The 18,762-nt window shown below is 37.4% G+C and overlaps 1 protein-coding gene across 2 annotated transcripts in view; it reads left to right on the top strand.

Moving 5' to 3' along the window:
* The first annotated feature begins 824 nt into the window (after nt 1-824).
* PTPN3 (protein tyrosine phosphatase non-receptor type 3) overlaps nt 825-18,762 on the top strand; it is a 97,159-nt gene continuing 79,221 nt past the window's right edge. For both annotated transcript variants that reach the window (XM_075704849.1, XM_075704848.1), the window contains exons 1-6: nt 825-962; nt 11,195-11,302; nt 11,489-11,531; nt 12,611-12,689; nt 14,223-14,267; nt 15,214-15,266. In XM_075704849.1, coding sequence (XP_075560964.1) covers nt 825-962; nt 11,195-11,302; nt 11,489-11,531; nt 12,611-12,689; nt 14,223-14,267; nt 15,214-15,266 — 466 coding nt within the window. The remainder of the gene's footprint in view (nt 963-11,194; nt 11,303-11,488; nt 11,532-12,610; nt 12,690-14,222; nt 14,268-15,213; nt 15,267-18,762) is intronic.

Below are 18,762 nucleotides of genomic sequence, written 5' to 3'. Positions count from 1 at the left end.
GTTTGGTGGGGGTTTTTGTTGTTGGGGTTTGGTTGGTGTTGGTTTTTGGTTTTTTTTTTCATTTGTGAAAACTCTTTTCAGAGTTTTCGTGTTCATGAAGATTTTTCCAAAAAAGAAAAAACCGAACTCAAACAAAACAACTTCCTTTTTTTTTTTTTTTTTTTTTTTTTTTACATTCTTCTTGGATGCAAATTCTGGCTTCATGAATTTATGTATGTTAGGCTGTAAAATATTGACATGCTTTTAATGTTAATTCTGGTTGCCTTACATATGGTGTTTGTATATATATTCCTGAAACAAATGTTTCCTGAATTGAATGTGATCTGCATTAACTCAAGACTGTTTTGTCAGTTGGGAGTAAACAGAATTGTTTTATTATAGTGAAACTTGTATAGTAAATATAGAAATGTGTAGGAAATCTATAAAGGGGTGAGGGATTTATTTAGTTACAAATGATTAAAGACTTGTCTTGACATTGCCTTCCTGCTTTATAGTAGGTGTTTGGGTTTTTTACTGATTTAAACTAAGGCAATGGCCCATACCTAACCTAAGTACACATAGCAGGGGTTACCTGTGATTCTGTTAAGCTGGGTACATGTAGAATATGGAAGCCCCTCTATATATGCATTTATGTTCTGTTTTACAATGTGCTAATTTTACAACTTATACTTTTATATAAGAAGCATTTGTTACTATAGGTATTTGGGGTGTAATGAGACCTTCATGATGATGTGGGTTTCTCTGAAGAAACACAGATGACATAATGAATTATAAGAACTGTTATTAAACATAATTTTTGTTTTGTAGGTTATTCAGCAATAGTTATGAACTCCCGTTTACGAGCCTTAGGTGGGAGGATAAATAACATACGAGCATCAGAACTACCAAAAGAGAAAACCCGATCAGAGATAATCTGTAACGTCCACTTTTTGGATGGCTCAGTACAAAGCTTCAAAGTCAACGTAAGTTTGGAGAACTACTTTTTTTTAAAAGTATAGAAGTTTGTTTGAAAGCTGAAGATCAAATGTGGGACCTTGAGGCACGGGATTTCCAAAAGATGTTGAAGGTGTAGCTTTGCCATTACAAACTGCAGAATTACTGGTTATGAAATGGATTTATAAAGTGCTATTTTAATTTTCTTTAAAGTCAACCACCTGAAATGTCATAAAATCTTGGCATGCAGATTGTATCTGGAAAAAGGTCTTCTGTATGATATGGGAACCATGAAGATATGTATCTGGTGATCATTATCAGTTATGAATAGGTAATTCATATTTAAAGGGGACTCCCAAACTTGGATGTGCTCCTCCTTTTATCCCATCAAAGGACTGGTAGTGCGAAAAGGAGGGAGGCCTTGTAAAATCCTGTAGTGATGTCAGTACATGTTTTCTGAAATGCAAAGGTGATGTAAATAGTGAAGACATCATGGCTTGGTAGGACAGTTCTGTTCATTCTTTTGTACTTCAATGTAGTCTCTTTTATCTGGGAGCGGGGAGGGAAAGGGGATTAATGGAGGTTCGTGCTCTACATTTTTACTGTGTTTTATTCTGTAAACATTTTGGTTTATAACCTTCAGTACTGATTAAAAGTGTTAATTCATTTTTAAATGAAAACAAGGGAAATGCCTTCACTCCTCAATTTTCAGTAGAATTATCTGACCATGCAGAAAAACTGTGGATTAATTTAAGTATAATCATGTGAATTTGTGCATATGATCCTTGTTTTATCCCGTTTACCCTATTTGAGAAGAAGCATTTTGCTGAGGAAGCTGAGTTGTTGAATATCCTAGACTATACAGTACTTTCTTATAGGAGATTCAAAACTTCACCTGAAAACTGTATTTTCCTAAGTATAATCACAGTTCTCTTTGCAGACTGATTTTATTTTTGAACTTTGTCTGGGTATTTATTGAAATAGAAATACTTTGATAGGTAAACAGATTATTTTCATTCTAATATATACAGGATTAGTCTCATATTTTAGTATATATTTTATATACTATACACATATGTATATTTATGTACATATATATGTGTGTATATATATGAAGTAGCTAGCATTGGGGAGTGGGGTACAAGGACAAGTAGGTATATAAGAGAAAGAGCAACACATCAGTATACAATTTCCATTGTTTGTCTCCAGCATGCCCTGTAGAATTGCCTTGTCTGTCAATGAGCTAGCATAATTGCCCTCCCTTCCTGCACAAGGACCTTTGAAAAATGAGAAATTTAAAACTTTTTGAAATCCGTGCATAGTAGTATATTCTTCCTTGTATACAAGTGTTTATGCAGCTTTAGATTTAGTGCTCGGCCTTAGGTCTAGCACTGTACAAGTGAACTTTGTGCTTCTCATTTCATCCTTTAAGCAGTGAGTGCAATATGATAAATGGGAACCGTTTTGAAACTCGGGACCCAGCTGATTTCTCTCCCTGCCTTCAGTGTACCCCCAGGGTATCCCTCCTGGCTACCTCCTTCATGCAGGAATCGGAAGGGCCTCCCTTACAGCAGTGCTAATACTGAACTGCTGTCGGGGTAATGCAGGACCTGTTATTACTTTATTGAAAAGAAGCGGGGAGCATGGGTACCCCACTATTTTATGGCCTAACGCAAGGAAGAGGTTTACCAGAAGATTTATGTTCCTCGACTACTGAGCTTTTGTACCAGTTCTGGGGGAGCCTGCGCTTATCTGCCAGGATGGCCCTTCCTGATTATCTAACCTTGATGTCTGCCTAAGAACAGGCTTTGCCCCTCTCTCGTTGTGTTGCAAGGCCCAGTTCTCAAACAGGTTTGAAGCTAGCTGCGGAAAGTTTGTATCAGAGTTCTGCTTACGTTAACAGAAAAGCTCAGCTTTGCGAAGTTTGTGCCTGAATGTGTCTGTGTTTTTATTTTAATTGCCAACATCATTCAGTTTTATGTCTGTGAGCAAAGAGTAACTCAGGTCTGTGGTCAGTCTGGGAATCGGCTAGGCACGTATTGAAGGAAAATAAGTTTTGCTCTGAACAGATTTTCCCCACTAGTGAAGTCTTTCTGTGTTGTTTTAGAAAAATTTTTTCTCCTATCAAGACATTGATTTATAGATCTGATTTTGCTCCATACTTTATTCATTTCTGGATGCCAGGTCAATGGATAATTCTATATTTTTAAGAAATTAAATATCCATATGCCATGGTATGATTATCCATAAGACAAAGTAAAAAAGATGTATTTAATAATGTAGTAATACATTATTAAAATGAAGGTGCTTTCTGAAATGACTAGATGTAGATACAAGATACATGAATAAAAAGACATACTGTGTCTGTGAATGTTTTAAATATGTTTTCTGGGTTTTTTACTTTCTCAGCTTTTACTGTTATTGCTGAAATCTGTTGAATTTTTCTCTCCTGTCTGAGTTTGGAGAATTGGAACTGAACAGGATCACCTCTTTTAGAGCATAGGGTACAATGTTTTCTCCTTTTAAAGAACTTCAATGTATTAGTGGAAAATTAAGGTTGGGAATTTTTCAGGGTTGTATGTTTGTGGGCTAGTGGTACCTGGTTGTGATTTATAAAAGCTCTAGGTTTGGATATATGTTATACTTTGAACTAATATTAGGCTAATATGCATGTATACATAAGTATGCTTTATGTTCGTAGATGGGATTATACTTTTCTACCACAAATAGTGGAAAGTGAATGGGGAAAAGCAGAATGCTCAAAGCTTGGCCTTCATCCACTCAGTATCACAAATGGAATCAGAGTCCTTCCATTCTAATGACATCAGTCTGGAAAACACTGAGCACTGCTTTGTCATGTAGCAGCTATCTGAATGCAGAATTCTTACTGCAAGAGGATTTCTTTCTTTTAAAGGCATAGGGGGATTATAGAGAAAAATAACGTCAAAGAAATGAAACATCAAGGGTAAGAAGAAACTCAAGAGAAATTTGCTTTGAGTTTAAGCAAATAGATATTCCTAAGTTGTCATTTCTTATATATTGTTGGCACTGCACAGATGCTCAAGACTAGTAAATTTGAGGTGGATTTAAATTTAATACAAACATGATAGATTAAATAGTCTAAATTTACAAGCTATCAACACACTGAAAAGAACAGCTTACGTATTTTGAACTAGTACTAAGTGATGTCTTTAAAATGATGGTATAACATTCATGGTGTCTGCAAACACTGAACCTTTTGGAGAACAGTGAGAATAGAGATATGACTTTCTTTTCATTCTGTAGCAACAGGATCTTTATACAGCCCACACAGCTGATTTTCATCAAACTTTGTTACCAAACTGCAACTCTGAAGATTATAGCTATAGGTCTCTTTATCATTCTGCTAGATGGTACGTTCTTTGCCCAGTGGTTGTATCTGTAGCACTGTGAGTGAAAACCAAATATGCTAAAACTGGGCAAAGAAAGAAGGTGGATTTTGCTTATGGAAATAACCTGAGGGACTTTCTACCTACTGAGAAACCTGAAGATAGCTGCATAATTTGATTCCTGCAAATTTGTTCTTATTAAGAGCTTATCCTAAAGAATATCAGTAGCCTGACCGACTGTAAATAAGACTTAATTTCAAGAGAGCAGTGCCATTTTTCTCCTGGATTTTTGGCTTTGGCAGAGTAGTAAAGTAATAGGCTTTTTTTCTTCATTGTTTTTATTTAAAAGCATTTATGCTACAGTTTTGCTGAATCTGAAATTTGTATTGATGGTACCACAAAGAGTTAATCAGTATAACTTGTGGTATACGCTGTTCTTAGGTCATCATTATCAAGAAAGTTCACATGGGAGTACAGACACACACATTCCACTACATTGCTTACAGTTCAAATAGATCTACAAGGCTGAAATGGCCTTTCTTGTCTTTCCCCCATTATGTGTTTCAGTATTCAGATGGAACATGTCCAAAGTCCAGGCAAAGAATAGAAGGTGCATGTAAGCTAAGAGTTGGAAATGTTCTTTCAAAAATACATTTGAGACAAAGGCTTGGCTGCTCTTGGTATGGAGTGTTGCACTTGATTTTAATTATATCCAGGTTTTCTTGAAGCCTCCCCAAAAATTTTGGGTGTTTGAATTTTATGATAAGGTTAATTCACTTCTGTCTCTGATGTTACCTCTGTCTTTCTAAGGCTATAATACGTAAGCTTTCCACATGGGGAACAATGTTAGTTGTCATTCTAACATATACAGAATGTGCTCACATACCATGTTTGGGTGTGTTTAATAGGTGTCTATTGAGCAATAATGCAAGTTTATTTGCAACTTTTGGTATAAACATGTAGGAATTTTCCATTATTGCTCTGCTTTGACTCATTTCCCAGGAATGACCATTTGGGAAGTATGCCTCTCAATTTCCAGTAAATTGACTTTGGTGAAGGATTAAAATTTACAGTGTCAGATCATTTCTGTATTGCATTATCTTTCTTAGTGGATGCTTATGTCTTAGTACCTGTGATTTTGCTTTTAGACTAGTTGGCTTTTAGTACTCGGGTTTCTTTCTAGAAATGAAATGATTAGGCAGTAATAATGAGAAGCTGCATGACTTGAAATTCAAATAGTAAGGAATGTCTTTCCTTCCCTACCATCTTAATTAACCTCCTTCTTCCAGTATTTGAGAAGGAACTTGATGGTTATAATTAACACCACCAATTACTATAGGTATGTTTAAAATAATGGGCAGAGATACAAGTCTCAAAGGTTCTTTTTGATTGTGGGTGTGAGTTTTATAATTTTAAACCGCTCATAGTAAAATGCAGTTATGCAGAATTGTTGGACCTTTGTCATTAAGAGTTCCTATTTGATACTGTTTGATAATACAAGACTGTTTAGTGCTAACATGCAGGGACACAGATTGAAAGAACTGCTGTATGAAGTTTTGGACTGACAACAAATATTTAGTTTAATATTGAGGCAGATCAGTATACTCTATGACTGGAAAACAGTAAGGCAGTATGAAATTTGATGATGCCTTTGAGGACAGTGAGAAAGTGATCTGACCTACAGCAGGCTTGTTAGTCTTAGCCCTTTGTGGGATCTGACTTCATAATAAATGCTGAAGGAAAGAATTAGTGGAGGGGAGATTTTTCCAAAGTTAGAATTGGAATGACTAACCTCATGTATATGTTTGTTTTAAATCATTTTTGAGGCAGAGGAAGTGCAGTGGGTCAAAACTCTGTGGGCTTGGATAAATATTTTGTATGACCTTTATATAGGAAAACACTGAGCTGGAGCGTATGGAATCCAGAAGAGTTATGGGATGGGCAGGGAGTTGGCTCAAGAGGTGGCAGTAGATCTTGCTGAAAAGGAAATGTGAAACAGTGCAAGGACATTAATAGAGTTCTTGACTGTCAAATTTCATTAACATGTTGCTATTGAATCTTTTTCAGTAAATCAAAAATGTAAGGTTTGAGGCATTATCAACAATAAAAAAGATACAGGAATAAGAGGTAGATAAGTTATCTTGAACAAGGAGCAATCACAGTGAGGGAAATCAGTAATGTAAACTAATAGCTTTCATAAGATGAGGTAAAGGTGGTTTTTTGGGGGGGTGGGGTTTAAGCTCAATTTTCAGTTGCAGACAATAGAGGAGGAGAACACGGGTAGTTTGCAGGCTGAGCTGTTCATGTGTTTTTGTTCTGAAAAAGGTGAGTGCTGTTATGCACCAGGCAGGAATCTTCAGCCAATGTCAAAGAAGTATTAGCAGTGTTAGTCTTGGCATCGAGGCCATCCTCTGGGGAATGTCACGTGTGGATCCTGGCTACTTGCAGACAAAAGAGGGAAGTTCCAGGCAGGTAGGCATAGAAAGTACAACTAGGGAGTTCTGCAAAAGTCTGGACCTAAGGAAAGAAGAGGCTGTTCTGTTTATTCTAGCTAAACAAAATCTTGCATGCTCTGAAGAAGAGCATCAGGTGAGTAAATAAAATCCAGAAAGAGAAAAGGACAGTTAGCAGAAGAGCAAATAAATTAGCTGTGTGTAAAATTAGTGTGGAAATTAAAAGGAAGTGTAGCACTTTGTTCAAGCTCATAGGCATATTGGGACCAAAGGACACAGGCTGTCTGAATCTGGATGACTGTTAGAGGCTAAATTAGGAAAGGATGACCTCGAACAGCACATGAGGGGGCAATGGGTATTGTGTCTGAAGTGCGACTGAATTTGCAAAAGCTTAGGTGGTGCTTAACTGTGAGGTTATCATTGCCAGAAAGTGAGGGCAAAGCTGTTGCAGAGGGGAGGGACAGAGATGTGCTGTATGTTGCACTGTCCTCTTAAGGTGTCACTTTGTACCACTTACCTTGGAGAAGTTAACAAGCTGAAAAGGATTACTCGCATATTTACGCCTCCACTCCAAAGAACTAACGGTCTTCAGTTATGTTTATGCAGTTCTTGGGACAGTGGGTCTTGTTCACCCCAGCTTCTAGGCAGTACTTGACATTAAAAACAATGAAGGTGTTCTTTCTCTTCAAAAATCATGTAGCTTACTAGAAATTAAACTTGACTAATCTGAATTCCCTAAATATAGCAGGAAATTGTTGTGGCACAGGCAGAATGTAATAGGTGTTAGTTATGACTGCTTTAAATATTAACTTTTGGTCTATCCAACGTAAGGTGAAATATAGTTCAAGGCAGATTTAAAGGAGGTGAATGGTGTGTGGTTATGAGGTGGTTGATGCAAAGCTTTTAACAGTTCAGAATAAGGATTGGTAGATGTCAGGAAGATGAAATAAATGGAAATTATTTCAGGGTGGAAACAAGCAAACCTCTTGGGAATGTTCCTTTTTGGTAGAAAAAACTTTAAAATTCTTAAGATTATCTTAAGAGCTTGTGTCATTGTAACAGGATAGTCTAGTGTGGAAAGTGCATAACTTTTTTGCCTCATTGTTGAAAGGCAAGAGCTTTATTAGGAATGTCTTAACTACTTGCTGTAATGGTTGACAGGGTTAAGGAGAACTTGGTTCTAATGCCCAGTTTAGCTGAGCGGTGTTCATGTTGTTTTACCCTCTTCTTATGGCAGAGGGGAGTGAAAACACAATGTGGTGTAAAGCACTTGACACATTGTAGTGTTAGAGTACACTGTGGCTATGGACTGTATTGGAATGGATGTCAAAATTCAAAAGCAGTGATGTGACATGCTTAGCCTGCCTCACTTTACACCTAGATCTCAAAACTATTTATGTGCAAAATAGATTGAGGATTGTGCAGCGTGAGCTGTGTGGTAACTATTTTGAGGTATATAGGCTGAAAAATAATTCAGGTGTTTCTTAAAACAAAGCCAAAGCTGAGTAAATATAAATTTTTGAGGAAAAACAACAAAAACCTACAACTTTGGCGGAATTTCAACAACTGAAGATGATTTGAACAGTTTAAAATGACATTTTGTACTTAGCTTAGGTTTCTGGAGTGGATCTAGGCACTGTGGAAGAAACTTTGTGCTTTTAATACCAGTGAGCAAGAACTGGAGCCACAGAAAAGTGGTGTTGGAAATTGCTTTTGATAGGAAATGTGGAGAGGAGGAAGAGAAGGAAATAGTAGGTATGTAGGTGGAGGAGACTAGTACTGGCTGAGCAGCTGGGTTTAGGGTTGGGACACCCATGGGAACACTGCAGAGAACTGTGACTGCTGAGCAAGAATATTGTAGCAGGGAGCTTGCTTGTTGTCACAGGGAAGCAGTGAGAAGGCTTAGCAATTCATGTGTGCCGGGGGCAGAAGGAGGAGTGCAATTGTGAGAGGGTGGGGAGAGAGAAGGTAGGGGCATCTGAATTGGAATGAAGGACCAGAAGCATGACAAATGAGAAGGGATTAGGAGATTTATGGGAGATAATGCTGTTGCAAAGAAAGGAGACTGAAAGGAGTCAGAAGTGTTGAAATTCAGAGAGAAAATGAGGAGAAGAATCTGCCCTCTGTGGTCTTCTCCTGCCCCATTTGTAATGAAACTTCAGATGCCCGAACACTTTCTTTCAATAAAGTGTATGTCTCATCCCCTGTAATTACTGGTTTTGCTCGCAATATAACTGCAATTGCTCATTTAGCTCGTGTCAGAAGTATGTGCCATAGATGTGCAATTATGACTCTGAGTTGTGCAGTTGTCATGTGATGTCACTTGAAAGTTTTTTAAACATTCTGCTCATAAAAACACAACCCTGGGGAAATGAATATGGTATGTATAGTAAGGCGGTGCTAAAGATGAACATCTTCAAGTCAGGAAATGCCTATTATTTCAGAGGGTTAAGGGGGCATCTGCTGTTTTCATAGGGCCCTCTTGTGTACATATATGGATAATCTCTGATAGCAAATCTCAGTCTGCGTAGCGGAGCCCACCTCACTGATGGTGCTGGACAGAATTGCCTGACAGATGCACGGCACCGTGGCTGTGTGTGACAAGGAATGCTTGGTCATGTAGTCTTCACCTGACACCGAGGTTTCAGTTTCTAAGCTGGATCTAGGTCTATGCTATTTCAGAAACAAATGGGGTTTGATCAGTGCTGTGGCTTGAATATCCCAAGGAACAGTAGCCTGTTCATAAGGAGGGGAGTAGGAGTGTGCAGCTGGGGAAGAAGGAGGGGACAGAGCTGCTGCTTCTGATGGCCGCACAGGCTTACAGGCCTGAGTGGACTTGCATTTATTGCGAGACCTCAACTGTTTGCTGTGGAAGTTAAACAAGATGGGAGACTGTTGGAGGGGAAAGGGCAGTCTCAGACATAAGACAGTCAAGTGTTGCCTACGTTGTTTTCTTCATGTGACTTGTCCTCCAAAATAAGGTAGCCAAGTGGGTGTCTTTTGCTTGAATCATTGTTCTTTTCCCATCTTTTAAATAGGAAGAATGCTTTTATGTGATAAGGGAAGACTATGAAATATGTTACTATTTAAAACACTCAATTACTACAGTGTGGTACCCTGTTTAAAAAAAAAAAAGAGATAAATCTGTCTTCTGAACGGGGCTTGAGTGTTGTATAATAAACAAGTCTAAACAAAGAGAATCGAATACAGTATTCAAAGAGAATTGAATACACATCCACAAAAATGAGGTCATTATCATGCTTACGCATTAAGTCCTTTGTTTCAAGAGACTGTTTAAGAAGTTAAGAAATTTGTTTAAAAAATCAAAACTTAATTAAATCAGAACTTAAATTTTAAGAAATTTGTTTCAGAGCAAAGTGCTTGTTTGTCTTATGCAGTCTAAATAATTTTTGTCTGGTAAAAACTTTTTTTTTGCATGTGTGCAGTTTATTTCTGCTTTTAAGAGTGAGATTTGGAAGATCATATGAAAAATTAGTTTGCTATCATTTTTTGAATAGGCAAGATCCTAACTGGCCTGATTTTGTTCTGTCCAGCAATCTTGTGTATAAAAATCTAGACCTGAAATGCTATACAGCTTTGCAAACTATTTATTACATATTAGCATATTTAGGACTGCAATCTTGTTGAGGGGTTTTTGTTTGTTTCTTTTGGTGGTTGGGTTTTTTTAATAGAATTGGTTCACAGTGTTCTTTTGCAGAAATTGGTTAATCTGCTCTCCACAATGCCATGGCATGGAGATACTTGTTTGGGAAAATTATACCATGCATATGCTCTGGATCTCTGCTGCCTGTGTAATTCCCTGTTGCACCAGTTCTTCTGTGATACCCGTCTTGAGGGACATCTAGGCAGAAAGTGGGGTGGCTGAATGGCATCTTGAGCATGTGGAGGCTGAGGGGCAGGTCGGAGTTCAGGCTGAAGTACAGGATCTTATGGCTGGAGTACAGCATCTTCCTACTTCTTTTTCCCCATCCTAGTGTATACTAACTTTGCTTTTTGACAGCTGACATGGAAAGGGAGCGTGCTGCTTTGGTGGTGACAGCAGGGGCCAGAGCAGCCCTGTGTGGCTGTAAGCCATCCTTGCAGGCTACAGCTCTGGAGAATATCATTGCTCCTAAAGACTGTGGTCAAGGAAGAGGTTGTCTGCTTGAAATTAAATTGCTGGACTGACCTCAAGGACTTGAGTTCAAGTCAATTCATATTATAAGATTTCACATGCCTAATGTATTTTGAAAAGAAAGCCCCTTTAAAAAAAAAAAAAGGTACCTCTATCAGAATAAATGAGAAACTTTGAACCAATGAATTAGCAGCTATTTTTATTCATGAGTTACAATTAACTGAAGTAAATTTGTTTAAAAAAAAATGTATCTTAAAATGTGTAAGTGTTGCAGAGTTTCACTTCTAAAGTTTTCTTGTTTTCAGAAACAAGACACTGGACAGATTTTGTTGGATATGACCTATAACCAGCTGGGTGTGATGGAAAAGGAATATTTTGGTTTACAGCAAAATGAAACTTCAGTAGATTCACCTGTAAGTATAGTAAATAATAAATGTGTGTGCATGTATATGTGTGTATACCTACATGTGTATACATGTATATATGTATATGTATATATACACATGTAGGTATACACACATATACATGCACATACACATAAATAAACAGTATTTATTTGTAAATATTTTTAATCCATCTAATAGTTTTTCATTTCACAGCGATGGCTTGAACCAAACAAACCTATTAGAAAGCAGTTAAAAGGTAAGACTTGTTTTTTAATATCTTGATTGTAACTGTGTAGTCCTGCTTTTTTGTGTCCTTATGATTAGAATAAATACAGTTCTTGTAAATTAATGTGTCCAGATGGTAGATTTTCTTTAACAGCAAGTCTTAACCTCTGCCAGTCTTTTCAGCAGAGCTTTCTACATCTCTTACTGCTACCTGAGGGCTAATAAGACCTTGTAGGTCACTAACTTTGATGCTGTATTAGCATCTAAATCTGGCTTCTGAAAGGTGTTGGACATCATGGCCGTGAAAGCAGTAGTCATATCATGGTGCCAGTAAATTCCTCCTCATAGGGAAGATAGAGGAGAGGTTTTGATCAAGGGAAGTGGAGCCAGTTTCATGTGTATGTTCTGGCAGTTTCTTTTCTCAAGTAGAAGAAAAAAAATAATGTTATGCTTGTTTTTATTAAAAACCAACCAAACAAAAAACCAACACTACACACTTCCAAGTGCATGTGGTGTTCTAGAATGTCATGTTTATAAACAGCTTTGAGTAACACCGAATGCTTACCAAGAAGCACAGCATGGCCAGTGTGACCCTGCCAGACAGCAGCTTAGGAGGACTGAGTGACACTGTCTCAATTTGTGCTGTGAAATGAGCTATGTTTTTCAGCTCTCTTATTTCTACCGTATGGTATAGATTGTGTATGAATTGAAATAAAAATACATGAAACTAACATGGTGAACTTCTGTTAATTTCTTTTATTTGTATGTAAGATTGAATTGAGCATTATCCCAATTGAGACGCTTCAAATATGTTTGCTGCTTTTTTCTCTTCTAATACCTATGAGGCAAGGATAACTAATGCCTTTTATGTAAAGTAGCATATACAAAGTACTTTAAATGAAAGCATCACCATATTTGAGAGTATTTTCTTCTCATAGTTGGTGTTGGATCAAGAGAGACTTCTTGTGGTTTCTTTTAGTTTTATGGGGAAAAACACATGAGATTTCTATGTGGTGGTTCATGTAATTTTTCTATAAATATAGAAATAAAAACATTGGGCTCTTTCTTTTTCTGAACAAAAAATTGATTTGCTCTTCTAAAATATTGCAGGAGGTTTTCCCTGCACTCTTCGTTTTCGTGTAAGGTTTTTTATACCTGATCCTAACACACTTCAGCAAGAACAAACCAGGTAACTTCTGTTTGATGTTTACTTCCATGAACTAAGAATGTGTAAAACCCTTCTTTCTCATCTCCACAGCTTGGCAAACTATGCTTATTAGGTAGATAACTTTGTATAACTTTATGTACTAAATGTGTTTGGAATTGGCAGCTTGATGTGATGCTCATAATGAATGGTTTTGTCTATACACAGCCTACAACTCCAAAATACAGCCAGAGAATAAGCTAGTACAAAGATGGCAGTTGGTTTATTTGCACTTTGGATTCCTTTTTGTTTTGAGCCCTTTGTCACTTGAAGTACTTGCCTGTTGCATTTTTTCTCCTTTTCCGATTCCTTAATCGGATGCAATGAATGAAAAATAGGGAAATTCAATGATTAAGCTGTCTGCATGCCCTAAGTCCATGTTAGAAGTTTTGTATCAACACTGAGTCAGTTTTGAACACGTGTATTAGATTTAGTGCCAAGGGTGTGGGAGGGTGGGGTTTATTTTGTTTCAGGAAGAACAGATAATTGTTCTGGTTTTCTAGTTTGCCCATTACTTGTAACATGCAGATATCCGTAACGCTTCAGTTCATAGTAGACCTTTTACAATTTTCTTTTTTTTACCCATCTCTGAGTTTTTGGGGTGGTGGGGTACATGAATTATAAGCAATTTTCAATTAATTTGTCACAAGGCTTTAACTGCTTGTTTTATTCAGTGCACATGATTTGGAATTTAGAATTCACAGGCAGCCATTAATCTGGCATTTTTGTAACATTATTGTAAAATTTTCATTGTTAATTTTGGTGACTTGAGAATATAAGTAGTACAGCATGTTAAATGATATTTCTTGTAGAAAACTTAGCTATTGACTTGTTTTGGTATTTGCTAATCATGCAGTTGTAGGCTGTTCTGCAGTTTTAAACTGAAATTATTCAAAGATCTGTTCTTTATGGTTTTTCACATTGCAACTCTCCAGTATCACTATAAAGTAACATTGTCACACTAATAAAAGCAAGACTGAACTGCCCTTGGAGAATTGTTGAAGTGTGTTTTTGTCAGCGTATGCTACTTGAGAAATGTCTCATCTTCCATGGAGTGGTTCCAAGATAGACTATCACAGTTTAGGGTTGTTTTTTGGTGTGGTGTTTTTTTTGTTGTTGTTTTTTGATGGGGTTTTTCTGTGGTGGGGGTTTTTGTTGGGTAGGGTTTTTTTTGTTGTGTTTTTTTTTTTTTTTAAAGTAACATCCAAGATGAGTATTCCTGGTAGAAAGAGAGCCCGGTTCTGCCATGGTTTGGTTCTTGTAGTGTTTGCTGTGGCATCAATACTGTGGTCCTAGAGTTGTAGTACAGGCTGCCAAAGATCTTTAAAACTGTTGTGAGAGTGAGTGGGTGTTATGATTGCATAGCTGTAAATGCCACTAAGCTTTATTCATCTGATTATTAGATTTCCTGGAAAACTATACAAAATTATTCTAATGCATGTAGCCATTTAAACCATACCTTTTAAATGTGAAAATAAATGTATGTTTATTTGTTTGTTTTAAAAAAAAATTTTCTAGGCACTTATTCTTCCTGCAATTGAAGACTGATATTGTGGAAGGAAGGTAATAAGAGGGATCTTCAATTTCTCTACAATTCTTTTTAAAATAAAATTTAAGGGAAAAAAACCCCACAACCCCAAAAAAGCCTTTTTCTGAGGGTATCATTGCTATAAAAATGTACCTTGTGAAATATTGCTTTAAAGGAAAATCAAATGGCTAGGAAATGTTACAAATTTTCACATAGCTCACTTATTAAGAACAATTTAGAAGCCTGTTGTGAACGAGCTATAGGAGATGCTGTGTGTCTGCAGGTACAATGTCAACCTGAGAGATCTTTATGCAAGGCATGGTGTGCCAGGCACGTTATTCCAAACGTGAGGACCTGCTGTCTAGTGCAGTAATCAGGAGGGGGTAGCAAAGGGCAGTTCATGCTATCATTTCTCGTGATTTCAGGGTTATATTCCCTATATGGTGGGTGTATACCCAGTTGTTCCTTTGCCTGAGATTCCTGTGTGTTTGTACATTTTAAAAATGGAGGAAAAAGGTGGTCTGAGTATTTGCTGCCAAATGTAAATTGCCTTTAGGTGTTAGCTTTTTTCTTCTATGGGGTCGGTTTTGGTCATGAGATCAGAGCTGTCTTTGTGCTTGGCATTTGGCTAATTTTAGTGTTTGTGTCTAGTTTTAAATACACCAGCTGCAGCTATTAAAATAATGTGCAGAGACCCATAAAAATCCCTTCTCCTTTTGCTTTCCCGAATAAGCATCCAGCAAGAATATGAGCATGTCCTTTTAGGACTAGTTACTTCCATTTGCTTAAGAAGCTGTTACACAGCAACTAAATTTTAATGTCCAGTCCTACCGTGCTTTGACAATCAAACTTTGTAAGATAAAAATCAGATGCTCTTTGCAGATAAATGAATCTTCCCATACTGAACTAATTGCAGAGACTTTGTTAACAATACATTTATACAGTCTATGTCTGAATAAAAATATTTTCCCCTCTTTCCAGGTTGTCATGCCCCATTAATTCTGCTGTTGTCCTGGCATCGTATGCAGTACAATGTAAGTAGTAACAAATCGTTATTTTGTTAATAAATGTATTTGACTATCTTCTCTGCTGTTCCGCATGGAAAAATAAGGAAAAGTTTCTTTCATTGTCATTGGAAACAAAGTAATGAAACTTATGTGTGTTACAATAGCTATGGGAAAGCATTTCAGGGAAATAAGAGATCATCCTGAGAACAGTTAAGGGAAAGGTAAACTCATGATTAAGAAACTCCAGTGTTCTTACGTAATGTTTTTTCAGGGAATTTGATTTGTTAGATACGTAAAACTGTCTGACACTTTGCAATACATTTAAGGTGACTCTATGTACAAGAACTTCTATCATTCTCCTCTGCCTGCAGCTGGCAAAAAGAAATTCTAAGGGTGGTATTAGAAAAATATCTTCTGTAGGAAAACCAAAATGGAGCCTGATCCTACGCCTTACAGGCATCCTAAACAGATAGTGAAAAGCAGCTGGAGGAAGACCTGTCTCATTAAACAAAAAACAGGTTGAGGGTTTAGTGGAGTTTGTATATTTGTAAAAATGATTGTCAGGGGAAAGCATACTAGAATAGTTGTGTAATTTTTTGGCTGATGTATATTTATCCCATTTCTTTATGGAAAGGCTAGCAAGGTCCATAGAAATGATTGAGGTAATTTGTGCTTGAAATAAGGACCAAGGTAAACAATCAAAATATGTTTTTCAAAGGAGGAAGTGATGAACTGTTGGTATCTATGAAAATCCCAAGTGGCTATGAAACATTCACTTTTATGTTTAAGTATATCATATGTTGTGCCCTTTTATTAAATGGAACTTTAACCACATTCAAGCTTAGTAAGAATGGTTGAAACCAGAACAAATTTTCCATAGTAGGCGGGAGTCCCAGTTTTGTTGCCAAAGGAAATGCGTCCCTGCTCCTGTATCCCTGGGGCGCAGTAGGGCACTTGAAGGCTGAAAAACTCTGAACTTTTAGGATTGCTAAATGTGGTGTTGCTAAACCCGATCGTGCTAAAGCACAAAAATGTAAAGGTACACTGAAGAATGAAAGTATTTTATGACAAAGTCAGGCTTAACATGATTTTTAAAACTAATTATGCTGCAGGTAGTGTACCCCAAATCCCAAAGTAATTCCAAAAGTTTTCCCTTCAGTTTTATGACCGTTCCCTTTTTAGTGCTTTGGATACCTACTAATGCAGTTATTTGTACTAAAGGAGAGCAACAGAAGGTCAGTGAAGATTGTGAAAGGGTGCTAGTGTGTCTTAATCTTTCTCTTTCCTGGTGGATTCTGGAATTTCCCATACAGCTATTTTCCTGGTTTTCTTAACTCACGATAGTGCTATTATTACCAGGTTTTTTTAATTTTTTTTATTTAGAAAAAAAAACTTTTTTTTTTGCTAGCTGATGGCCTTTCTGTTACTGTTTGTGTGATACCTATATTTATTCTCTGCACTGGCAAAGAATGAAACATTTAGTAGAAAGGCATATTCCCTTAAAGAAAAAAAAGAAAAAAGATTTTCGTTTTGCTACCAGGTCGTTGCCATTTACCTAAATGTGATGGCATAGGAAAGACCTGAAATCTGAGTGTGTAGGTCTCCTTATCTAGTCATGTTTGCTAGGACTCTTGTCAAATTGTTTGAAATAGTTTTCTTTCGTGTGTTTCAATTTCTAATTGCACTAAGGAGAGTTAAAGTTCTTGGATATGAGGTATCTGCTTATTAAAAAGCCGTTGTTTGAAGTTGCCATGGATTCGTTCTGTGTGAGCTGTTTCTTATTACTGCCACTTCTTGGTGGTTTTCAGGTGGCTCTCTCCTTCTGTGACTTCCCTTGTATGCAGAAGGGGCAATCATTGTTGTCTGACAACCTTATGGTTATTTATTTAAAAGGTGGAGCAGTTGTCACTGGCGGGAGGGCTGAGGCAGATGTCTTTCATTGTGCATGAAGTCTGATGTGGTGGACTTGGTAATGTTAGGTTAATGGTTGGACTGGATGCTCTTAAAGGTCTTTTCCAACCTAAATGATTCTGTTTGGTATTTCTGCTCTTGCTTTTTAACTATAGTTTTCACATATGGCAGTTGTATGGTTGACCTTCACAGGCTTTGTCTGAGTTTTGCAAAGGCACAGTTGGTGGTGATATCTGCTCTGCTGCTGAACTGCTGCTTCTCTGTATTGCCCTTTGCGCAGGTGTTTGGGTTCAGCACTGCAGTTCTGAAATAAAGCTCTGACGTGTTACTCTGCACCGTTGTGGCACACCCTGTGTTGTCTGGTGGTGCTAAGTTACAGGGGAATACAACTGGGTGTGAATACTGTGTCTAAATAGCATGTGACTAAGCTTGATTACGAATACAGTTCAGACACTTGAAGAATAAATTGTTAGTTTATCAGTAAATGCGCTTTGTGACAGAAATGATCAGTGGATTTTGAAATCCTTCTTTAAGGAGAACTTACTAAGGTGCATTTCAAATAATTTTGAAATCGTTAAGTCTGAATGATGCTCTTGTACTGAAAAAACAATCTAAGATAAATCATACATCTTGTTTTTTACTAATGTAAAATGGGAATGTTGTACAGTCTATAAAATTAAATACGGGACCTAGGCACTGTGTATGTCACTTTTTATTTAAAATGTCACAAAACTGATTTTAGCACCACTTGTTTTCTATCACTTTGTGTAGTAAGTTCCCATTTCCAGAACAGTATTTAAATGACTAAGTATTGGTATGTAAGAAGTCCCATGGGTTTGGTGGGAATATGCTCTTATGTGCATAAACCCTTTGCTGGGTTGGGACTTGAATCTAAAGCACAGCAACAAAGCCAACAAAAGATGTTATGAATACTTCTAAGCTTTCTTTTTTCTGAGCGTCGGTTGTTCAGTGATTCATTATGATTCGGGTCTTTCTGTTACCCCCTGTGATATTGTCCCCCTCTCAACTCTGCATCGAGAACCAGGAGGTTTGTCTAGCACGCTGCTATCTATCTTTGGGAGTTTGTTCAGGAAGGTTTTGACTGGTTGCTTGGGATTCAAATGCGTTTTAACCTTTTCTAAGAAAAGGAAGGCTGGCAAGGGTGAGGATTCGAGCAAAGCTGAGCTTAGTGTGCAAGTCCCTCAGGAACTAGGCACAAGTGTTTGTTAGAATTTCAGGAATGCCAGAAGGCTGAGATCCCAGAGGAGGTGGTGGGCTGTAAGATTTAGAGGAACACCACCAGCAGCTTCACAGTGAGAGCCGCACCATGTAATTCGCCCGCCAACTTTCTTCTGGCCTGACTCTTCTAACTTGCCTTCATTTTGCCCCTCTCTTTTTACAGAAATTACACTGAAACCTCAGACTTCCTAATTTACAGAGACCTGCCTCTTTTCGTAGCTAGCATTTGGGGATCTTCCTCTGTGTGTGCTCCCTGCCTATGCTTTTTTGAAGTGAAATAGTGCTCAGAAGGATGACATGTAAGCAGAGAGATTTGCTCAGAGGTCAGTCAGGTTCCCACTACTCTCCAGGGCCTCTGTAGCCCTTACACCTC

The sequence above is a fragment of the Pelecanus crispus genome, chromosome 2 (genome assembly GCF_030463565.1).
Source record: "Pelecanus crispus isolate bPelCri1 chromosome 2, bPelCri1.pri, whole genome shotgun sequence".
Taxonomy (NCBI): domain Eukaryota; kingdom Metazoa; phylum Chordata; class Aves; order Pelecaniformes; family Pelecanidae; genus Pelecanus; species Pelecanus crispus.
Note: the sequence above shows the minus strand (reverse complement) of the source record. Positions and strands in the feature narration are given on the sequence as shown.